Raw genomic sequence first — 11,062 nt, 5'->3', positions numbered from 1 at the left:
GGAGCAATTAAACAAACTGACAGAACACACTACAACACCAGAGGTCTGGGGCAGCTTAGCACAGCTGGGCACAGACAGGGAATTGTACTGAGGCTGTGACTGGCATTGAGCGTGTTTGCATGGGCTGCTTTGGCCTTCTTGACCTCAAAGCAGCATTACTTACTGTGACAGCATCAGCAGAGAAGGTCAGCACGTGCTCCTGCAGACAGGGACAGGAGAGAACTTACAGAGATTTATGGGCAGCACAGATCTAAGTATCATCAGTCTCAGATAATTATTAATTACAATAACTATCATTATACAGAGTGCCTGGAATCTCCACCTTGAGTTCCAGAGCTGCAAACCTTGTCCTTGCTGAGCAAAATAATCTGTGTGAACTTTGTCTGACAGCAAATGGGCACTACAGCAGCTGGATAAGCGTGGCCACCCCACCAACACTCACAGGGTGAACAAAGAGCTCTTTAGCAGCCAGCCTAAAATGTTATTTAAACTCTACCTATTAGCATAATTCTAATTATTACCAAGAACACAATATGTTCAGAATTTAGGACTTTCTCAATCATTGTCTCATTTTGGTCTTCATTACTTCCAGGTGCCAACCTTCATTAGAGTGGAAGGAAACTCAAAAAACTCTCTGAAATAAATATGGATGGCAAGTAGAGGTCAGTGCACATGGCTTTCAAGTTCCAAAACTGCATCAAAATGCAAGGAGAATGTCTGATTATGGGTTAGGATGGGCTGTGAATTCAATGCCAGTCTAGGGAAAGAGGCAGTACTAACATTAACACAGAGAATAATTTTAAATGCTTCTGAAATTTGGTTGGGCACTTAGGCTCTGTTGCCTCATATACCATATATCATCATATCAAACAAAATGCAGGATTATGACAATGGAGCTCTCTTCTTGCTCAGGGTCCTTCAAATTCTGTAAGTTTGCAGTATTTCTGAAAATTATCCATTCTTCTGCTCTTGTGGGCATTTCAAAGTACTTAACTTAAAAGCTACAAACTGATTTTGAATGTTTATGTCTTCAAAGAGGAGTAATACAGTCATTATAAAATATAGTATAAAAATGCTCAGTACTTCAGTCTGACAAAACACATTCTTAAAAGGAGCTAATAAAATGAAGATAATCCTGTACTATGTATGTCTGAGAAATAGTTTATTTTCCTAAGTAAAAACAATAGGAGAATTTTAAAATATTTTGACACAGTATCAAGCCATGCCCTCAGAATTTTGGACATTAGTGACTATTGCTCTGAATTTCATTAAATTGTAAATTCAACAGAAAAAAAAATCTACCTTATTATGAAGCTGCATTTATAGAGACACATAACATTGTTATAAGAAAATCCAACCAGTCTCCTTATATACATGTATATAGCATTGCCTAATTTATAAAATTTGGCTGAAGAGTTGCCAGCTTTACAAGCAATAAATTATTATGATCAAATGAAAACTATAAATCAAAGTAGACTTACAGTAGTAATGTGCATAAAAATCAATGTGCATATATGATATCAGAGGAACAAAATACTGGAAAGCAAAGTTGGTTTTAAAAATCTGTATTATAATTACAGCAGGTATGATTAACTTAGTAATAACTGTAACTTTGTATAAACACCAGGAATCACATTTACCCAGAAACCTCACGAGAAACACACAGAACTGGGCAAAACACCAATAGGTAACTGCACATCAGTTGTTTACAAGGCCTATATGACAAGAAGGAGGCAGAAAAAGACACTCAAGTTTTATTAGGTGGGGAAGTAGGATTGGTTACATTCTGGAAAATGAAAGAAACATTTTCTTTTATCCTTTCAAGGAAAGGATCAGCAAGAGTCTGATGTTGCCCAGAGAAATGCTTCCATTGCATCAGCTGTGACATGGAAAGTGGCTTCTTTGAATTAGGCTTCCCATGGTTTTGTTCAAGCTGGCAGCTTCTAGATACGGGAGGCTTTTCTGAGGAAGTATCTGAAAAAATGATGCAGTAGACTAATCAGAGAAAACTAAGGCAGAAAATTTCAGTCTGCATCAATAAGACAGCTGGTGATAACAAACAAGAGAAAATAGAACAGCACATATAATCATTCTGTACCAATAAAATCCAAACATATATCCACAGTAAGAGAGGGAAGGCTGCTTCTTGCTCAGTGATCAAGGTTATCAAAATTACCACATGCTAGCATAAAGACAAATCCTTTTACACATGGATGGGAAAGGAATATCTTATTTGCCAACTTCCCTTCCTCTGTCTTCCTAATTCTGTGACATTTGGCCTGCTCTCATTCTTTGGGTAAATCTGAATCTAGCTGTATGTTGCAGCAAAATTCATGATAGCTTCAATTTCTTCCCAGAGGAATCACTCCAGCCAGCTAAGAATAATTTTAGTAGCTGTTTCATTGACTCAGCACACTAGATATGTACAGTCTGTACATCCAGATTATGCCAAGTTGTTCAATATACACAATAATGTATATCACAGTAAGGAAAAGACTATTCCTCTGAGATTAATCCACTTTTAAGAGAGGATCCTAAAGCCCCAAATAGCATCAGGTCATTGCAGTGCACGTCACACATTGATGGCTTTATGATTCACCTGATGCATGGGATAAATGAAGAAATAATTTTGTATGAAAAAAAATTGCATCAGTACTGTTACTGGTTTAAAACTTGTCATCAAATCTTTTCATAGCAGTATTATGTGCTCGTTAGGAAACACCAGTGATATGAGCAGCATGACTCAGACTATTCATGGTATTTTTAAGTTTCTGAGAGCCCATAAAGATTCATAATCACAAAACTTTCCTTTTGACTGACATATGATGTTTGAAGTAGACTTGAAATACATTTTTTTACTGGCCAGATGAAAATTTAGAATAGATGCATTTGCAGATTCTGCCTTCCTAACTCCTAAAGCACACGATGATCAGGTAAAACAACAGGCTTATAGCTTTGTAGCTGATGTGAAGGGCAGCAGAATAGCAAGCAACCCATCTGCATGATCCATGCACAGGAAATATCCTTCTCTCAAGACCCCTATAGTTTCCTAAAGATGACCCTAGTGTGAATGGACCACAGGAGATGATGGCTGTGAGACCTGCATTATATTGTTTGGCTCCTCTTTAGTTCATCTTTTGAATCAAACTTGCTAGAAATGGAGGAGACAAATCATTGGAAATTCTTGACTTTTCTGTATAGCAGAATCTATCCCCAGTAACCTGGAATCTGGTTCTTGATGCAGTAATTTGAGTTTTCTGTTCTTAGGAAAGGCAAAGAGACCAGCTAGTGGTAGCTGCATTTTGGGGTGATCAAACTGAATGCCATGACTCAGAACAATTTGACTAGGGAGACAATGAGCCAGCTTGTCCTCTGTTTTTAGGAAGTCAAACCTTCCCCTCACACTATCATTACCACCCCTTAAGTCTAATAATGGCCTTCAGGATTTTCCTTGATTTATTGCCAAAAGGTTTTGTTCACTGGGAACAGGAACTACTCTTGAAAAAGTCACAGAACCCATGAGGCCAATGTTGTGATTTAATTGATGAAACCAAAGTATGTTCAAAGCATAAGACAAGAATTCAAGATGTTAAGACAACTGCAAGCTGCTAAATAAAATTGCAAGCACCAGTGTTCATCACAGTAGCAACACAAAATTTCTCTGGATTTCTGCAATCCAGGAGCCACACATGCCTCACTGCATGCCACTGGGAAAATGTGGCCAACATTTAACTCAGAAGGTGCCTTTCCCTCACAGATCCTGTAATAGTACTTAAATGGAGAATGATAAATTTAGAAAATCACTTATGAAGAAACAGAAGGTCTAATTTTTCAATCATTAAAGAAAGATACAAAGATGATTAAATCAGCATATGGAGCAAAAATAAAGGAGAAAATCAAATTCTTATGTCTACAGAAGCCCTGTGCTGACACTAGCCAAGTCTTCCTCATTTTGGTTAGAATGAGATGAGAAAGAAGTACAAGTGTAACCTATTACCTGGGAACATGCAAACCTTCAAGGAAAAAAGTACTGGGTCTGCATTACTTCTTTTCCTGTCCCTGTCTATTGAGAACACACTCTTGTACCCATTTCTTGAGCTCTTTTTATTGAGGTTTCTGTGTGTATTTAGAAGACATCAGTATTGGTACCACACTATCACTCATGCAAATAGTGTACATGGATATTTCACACCCCAAAAGAGAAACACACCAAGGCAATAGACACTCTTTCCTTTAAGAGACTAGATGAGCTATAAAAACAAAAATGGTTAACATGCAAACATAACTTATGATCATTTACTTTTTAAACTCCGTTTCCAACTTAAACCTATATACCTGTACAGAGCAAGGTATGAAAACAACTTTGATATGCCAGAAGAACAGGAGACAGGTCCCTACAGAAAGGATATATGTGCATATTTGCTACTTGCATGATAAATGAACTGGTTGTTACTGCAAGAAATTAATCTTCTCCTCCTTTTATGAGGGACTCCTATGGATTAGATAAATCAGCCAGTGTGTGGAAGATTCCATAATGAACCTCATTATTTCAATCCTCTTTTACTGAGAATCAAAGTTTTCTCCAGAGACAAACTATATATAAAGAATGGATTCCACAGCAGTGGCCAGAGATAATGAAAAACAAACTCACTTTGATGGTCAACCTTTCCCATACAGTCACACTCAAGCAAGTCATGAGTAACACAGCTGGAATCTTCATGTAGAGTAAAGAGATTTTTAAGCTCTTCAATAGAAAAATGTGTGTGCTCAGATGTCTTGGAAAGGTCTACAACTGCCCCAGAAAGGTCTTGTTTGCTGATCTGTCTTTGATAAATCTTTTCTTCTATTGAACCTGTATTGAAAAGAAAAACAGATAAATTGGGATAATTTTTGACCAGTATTTACAAAGAAGTCAAATCCATTTCTTGGTAACAATATACACAGGAAATGCTAAATCACTATTTTCAGTTATTTCAGAAAAAGCAAAGCAAAGGCAAGTGAATCACTGTGATCTCTCCATCTTAACTGAACTCAGAACAAATATACATTTTTAAAGAACTAATAATATATATTTTTAAAGAACAAATTATTTCCAAAACCATTCTCTCTCTTTATTTTATGGACAAAATGTCAACATCTGTCCCACTCTGGGTAAGTTGAGCACCATCTCTGACCTGTGGTTAGCAACCTGTAGATGTGGACAGCATGTTTCTGACCATCTCTCCACACTCTAGCCATTGCCTGAGGAAAGCAAGAAGATGAAGAGCATTAACAGCCTGCTCTACAGGGATACTTCACTAAAGCTTGTAGCCTTCACTGACAGCATTACCAGTTCTGCCCACTTCTTCAAAGAGATGTTGTCTGGATAATGCATTCCCCAATAGTTCTCTGTGATTGTTTCTATAAGTTTTCTAGTATTAATTGTAAACAGTTTTGAAAATATATTTTACTTTCTGCCATTTATGCTTCTCTTCCTTTCTGTACACTAAAGTAGGAAAGTAGGTGTTTCAATTATTTCCTGAAAGAAATCCCCTCTTCATATTTGTTTTCCAAGCATTAACAACTATTTAATATTTCAGGAATACTGATCATTCTCCCCATCTTCAAAATTGTTTTTTTCCACAATATGCTTTTAAAAATCACTTTTACATTTCTATTGAAATTCTAAAAATTATTGTTTGCACCTCTTTTATTTCTTAAACAAACAAAATGTGAAACTGAGTACTTCTATATGATCTTTTTTTAAAAAATGTATGGGTTACACCTACATCCTCAGTACAAACACACACAACAGGCTTGCAGTCTCTGGCAGCCTGTAGCAATTTTGTCTGATTTACCAGACTTTTTCAAGCAACAAGACAAGTGACCACATGAGGGTACTAATTCACCCTGGGAAGAGGAGCAAGGGCTTATTTCAGGTATTAAGGACACAGCATTACTCTACAATAAAAAGTTTCTTACTGAGTTCATAAAAAGATTTCTTTAATTGTTATTTTTAAGGACTATTTTAACTGAAGACTCTTATGCCAACTAAATAATCCCTTGAGGCCAACAGTCCCTTTACAAGAATAGCACAGCATTGGCTTTCTTTTCTTTCTTTTGGCATCACTGCCATGTGATTTTCTCATTCTTGCAATTGTGATCAGTCTCTTCCTTTCTCTCAGGGATTGCAAATCAACAGCAACATTTGCCATGCAATCTAATCCCATTTTCCTTTTCTTTTTAGAAACACAGCAACTCTCCAGATAAAAAGACATCAAGAGACAAAGAGGATACATGACTCACTCCTCTGAAGAAACTAGAATTTAATCTTTTTATTTTTTACTGCAAGAGGGCTTCTACTGATCCCAGTATATATAATATGACAGAGAAATATTTCTTCTTTTCTTCTCAGGAAGAGTTTTCCCTCATTGTTGTACTTGTCCAGACACAATGTGATAATTGGTAGCAGTAAGACATGTAAAGTCAGGCAATTCAAAATCAGTCAAGAATTCATTTGATGCCCATCCCAACCCACATGTACACAGTTGTTACCAGACCTGAATATCTGTAGCTGGATTCCAGTCAATATCATACAGGATCAAATGAGATGCTCCAACCAGGTTCAGTCCCACTCCACCAGCCTTTGAACTTAGCAAAAAGATGAAAGCTGGGCTGAATTTGCTATTGAAAGCATCCACAATATGTTGTCTCTGGGAGACAGGAGTATGGCCATCCAGTCTGGTATAGGAGTATCCATAATGTTTGCATACATCTTGTAATACATTTAATGTCTGAGTGTAATTGGATACCAACACAACTCTGTCAAACAGTAAAACAAAGTCATCAACACAGACCTTGGTAAAATTAAAGTCCAACAACAAATCACTGAACACATAGAAGAAAATAAAATTAAGGTGAAAAATTCCACATCAACTCAGGGTTAGTTTTACTTTCTACAATATAAAACATTTCCAGTTAATTAGAAGCACATACCAGATCTGGATGCTTTATACTTACAGTCAAGCATTCAAGTGTTAAATAATTAATGTCTCCTTTTGCAACAGAATATGGCATAATGCAGATTGCAGCATTCAGAACCAATCACAAAGATAGATTTTTTTTTTTTAAATCTGTTTATACAAAATAACTGTTGTTAAGACAGCATTTGCAAAGGATGTTGTAGGAGCTAATAAAAAATGTATATATAAAACTCTACTTACTGAAAAAGCTACTATGAATTCCTACAGAAAACCTCAGAAAATTCTAACAAAAATCATAATGAAAGTCGAGTAGGACAGCAGAGAGACTTTCCTACATTTTATGGCTGAAAAGAACAGGGATGACTAGTGAAAGGTCTGATCCCTTACAGTAATGGCCCAAGCTATGTTGGTCTATTTTCTCTGAAATTTTGTCTAATTAGGTTGCAAAGGTTTGAAAATCCAGCATTTCTATCCTCCCAAATATTGAGGATGATTCTACTAAGTAGATAAATATCTTTTGAATATAAGCCATAAGTGAAAGAACAGGGATTTTCTGCCAGATCTCACTTGGAGGTCTTTAGTCATCTAAATTAAATGCAATATATTTCATTTTTTAAAAAGTAATGATACATTTTATTATTTTTTAAAAATAATTTTGATTAAAAACAAGTTCTGAATAGACAAATAATTTCAGGGGAAAATTAAAATATTAACATATTAGAAGTGTTTTAGAATATTTTTATTATTACACTTTACAGCTGAACTACATCCATGATCTGTTTGTAAAAACTTTGCAAGACTTATTTTTTCGTCAGTCAACATTAAGAGTCACATCTTTGTCTGCACTCAAAAATAGAATATAAACTTAAGATTAGGACTAGAAATGAGTTTGTATATTGCAAAAACTATTCAGTACCAACGAAAGCAGAGAAACCAAAGAAAAATAAACATGAGCTGCACTGTATTAATGCAACAAAACTTTAAGGCATAAGGTAATGCCTCAAATCAGCAGCCCCTAAAGTACTGCTAAAGAGTACCTGATGCAGGTTTTACTGACACTCCTGGTTTCACTGACCTACACAAACTAAGGCCAGTACTTTTAGATATTCAGCTGTCACTGGTTTCAATGGCTGCTAAGTACATAAACTCCAGAACAGGCTCAACTTTCTGATTTGTGAAAAGAAAGTACCTTCAGATTCCATTCCATCAGTGTCAAGAGATCTGCTCTTACTTCCCACTACTGAATTACAGTGTGTCCTACTCAAACATCACTTGAAATAAAAGTTAAAAGTTAAATACTTTTGGAACAGTTGGGCTTTAAGGAATGAATCCATAAAAAATTATCCTGGGACACTATATCATGTGAGATTCCCACAAATCAGCAAGTGCACAGAAATTAATCGTGTGCATCCTATTACTCCATGATAGCCAGAAGTTTTCCTACAAGTCAGTGGCATTTACCACAGAGGAAATAAGTGGTTGCTGGGTAAGTTTATCTGTGGAGAATGTTTGCCCTGAACTTTAGAAAAGGCAGCAAGCAGTGAGCAGTTAAGCGTGATTAAAGAGGAAATAACTTATAATCTTGTAATGAAAATATTTCAGTTCAATTTCATGGATTAACACATCTTCTCATGAAGATACAAAGAACTGGAAAGCCTCTGCAAGTACAGGGTGCAGCACAAGGGCTGTAGCAAACCATCTCACTTGCTTTACAGTGTAAAAAATAGAAGTATCACTATCTGGAAAAAATATGAAGACCATCTTTAAAAATTATGTCAGCTATAAGTTCTGAATTCACAATTTAACAAGAAAGCCAGGACTACAATGTTTAAATTAATTTGGCACCCCTGCAAACAGCTGCAATACCTTTATTTTGAATGTTATACTCCCATGCATTTGAAAAGCAAATCAATATCCAGAAGGTCACTCCCATTACCTCCCTTGTACCTTTCTTTCACACTTGCCTTTCAGAAGAGTTGAGCTCATGGATTGCTGCCAACAGCTTCACCAGCACCTGCAATTTTCCTGAATCAGTTTCACAGAAAGTGTCTGAAGTATAATCTTGTGGGAAGACATCTATTACACCTTCATAGAGGCTGGACTCATCGTATTCCTCAGACATAGGATCACAGCTTTTTTCCTGTTGAAAAGAAAAGGATTAAAATTCCATATCCCCTCTAACATAAATTTTTAAGATTGCTATATTTTTATCACAAAGACAAAAGGAGGCATAAAAAGCTGCCACAAAGCAATGTATTATGTGAGCATGACAACCTTCCAACACAAGATTGAAAGTAAAGTTTTAAAATACTTATAGCTTATATTAGTTTACATTCTCTAATCTAAGACATTGTTTGAAGCTAAGGAGAAAGTTGAAATATTTGGAACTGAAAAATGTGTACAAGTTCTCTACTTAAACAACCATACAAATGTATTTCCACAGTAAAGATATATCTAAACCTTGGGAGTGAGGAGGAAATCAATACATTGCGTATTCTTTCTAAATCCCATAATTATTATGAAACTTCCCAATCATTCACTCTGTTTGGGAAAATACTGTAATTAATACTAGAAATGAAGAAAAGCTGGCAAACAAAACCAATAAAATAGTAGAAACACAGGTAGTATTTTGCTGTACTTAGAAAATCAATGTTTCACAGGGAGGAAAAAGACCACTCAAATGCCAAAACCACAATGGCAATAAATTATTTGCACATACAGTCCTCTCCATCCCTATATTTAATAAAGGCTTGTGTTTTTGCATATGAAAGGTTTCTAATGCTTATACTATGAAGTAAAGGTAATGAACTTTACTTGGCAGCATTGAAAGCTAGAGGGATACTGCACTGTGCATATTACATCTTTAAAGAAAGATTTACATTTCCACCCACCTTACTTGGACTTCAGCTAGTGGCCATTGAAGTTACTATTACCAAGTTCTAATTATCATACTATTTGCCTATGGGAATAAAAACATTTTTTTATGTACAACCCTAGGACAAGCGGTAATGGGGACATCTAGTACCACTGACATCTTGAGCCTGCAGCTCCCAGGGTCATTAAGCTTGAAAAAGTGAAAATATCATGTGGACAGGGAGCTTTCAGAGAAACCAGCAGACCAGTAATACTAGTAATCTAGACTAGTAATCTCTAGTTAACAGTGCTCTTTGTAAAATTCACATTTATATGTATTTTTACAGATATTCAGAGACAAGGTTAAGATGGAAAATACATTAAGAAAGAGGAAACAGCATAAGGCAATAGGAAACTGGTGAGATACTCTTCCTGAGCACATTCAGATTTCCTAACACTTGTGCTTTTGAAAGCAGACTTCCTAGAGCAAGCTGCATGTGAGAGTATGGAAATGACCTTAAGCAACATGCACATTGATAACAGTTTTAGTGACACGTGTCTGCTGAAATGACTAATTGCAAACACACACCCCCGTGCAAATAGATACCTTTATAGCTTTAAACAGAAGACATGGATGATTGCAAAGTTTTTTCAGAGCTCCTATACATATTAGGTGGGGACTGTTTTCCAGCCTGCCTTGCAGACAGGATGTAATGACACGAGAACTAAGCAGTTTTCGATACAATTCAAGCTGCAGCGTTGTTGGTCGGCAGAAGATTATGCTCTCCTTTTTGGGGGGCAGAAATTTGTTAATAACCTCCTGTGTTCTTCTTAGAATAAAGAGTCCAGTGAGGCGTGTGAGTTCTGCTGCTCTTTTTTCTCCTAATTTCTTTTCCTCCTAAAAGAATAAAGCACAAAATTAATTAGAATCTTGCATTTCATCAGAACAATCTTGTGTATGATTTTAATTAGGTATTTAAATAACCTTTTAAAAGTATGATACCATTTTCTGACATCCACTGTAATGACCAATTCTTCTCCAATTACTACCACTGCATTAATTCTACATCTGGTTTTTAAAGTCTTAAACAAAGGAAAATAATGTCCCAGATGACATCCAAGGCTTGAATTATATTCTAGAATTCTATTCTCAAGATGCAGTGAAAGCATGCAGACTTTGCAGTGGTGTGGAGAAGCTAAGAATGGATAAAGTATTGTCACATGGCAATGCACATGGCCTTTTGGGG

At 36.1% G+C, this 11,062-nt stretch overlaps 1 protein-coding gene across 1 annotated transcript in view; it reads right to left on the bottom strand.

The window, feature by feature from the left end:
* Positions 1 to 1,215: 1,215 nt before the first annotated feature.
* The window catches only part of RAD54B (RAD54 homolog B), a 63,372-nt gene continuing 53,525 nt past the window's right edge, over positions 1,216 to 11,062 (bottom strand). The window contains exons 10-15 of the mRNA XM_058025832.1: positions 10,423 to 10,713; positions 8,927 to 9,102; positions 6,540 to 6,801; positions 5,175 to 5,241; positions 4,652 to 4,852; positions 1,216 to 1,974 (exon numbers count right to left, since the gene is read on the bottom strand). Coding sequence (XP_057881815.1) covers positions 1,748 to 1,974; positions 4,652 to 4,852; positions 5,175 to 5,241; positions 6,540 to 6,801; positions 8,927 to 9,102; positions 10,423 to 10,713 — 1,224 coding nt within the window. The 3' untranslated portion in view covers positions 1,216 to 1,747. The remainder of the gene's footprint in view (positions 1,975 to 4,651; positions 4,853 to 5,174; positions 5,242 to 6,539; positions 6,802 to 8,926; positions 9,103 to 10,422; positions 10,714 to 11,062) is intronic.

Source organism: Melospiza georgiana, chromosome 1 (assembly GCF_028018845.1).
Source record: "Melospiza georgiana isolate bMelGeo1 chromosome 1, bMelGeo1.pri, whole genome shotgun sequence".
In the NCBI taxonomy this organism is placed as follows: domain Eukaryota; kingdom Metazoa; phylum Chordata; class Aves; order Passeriformes; family Passerellidae; genus Melospiza; species Melospiza georgiana.
This window is presented reverse-complemented; position numbering and strand designations above follow the sequence as displayed.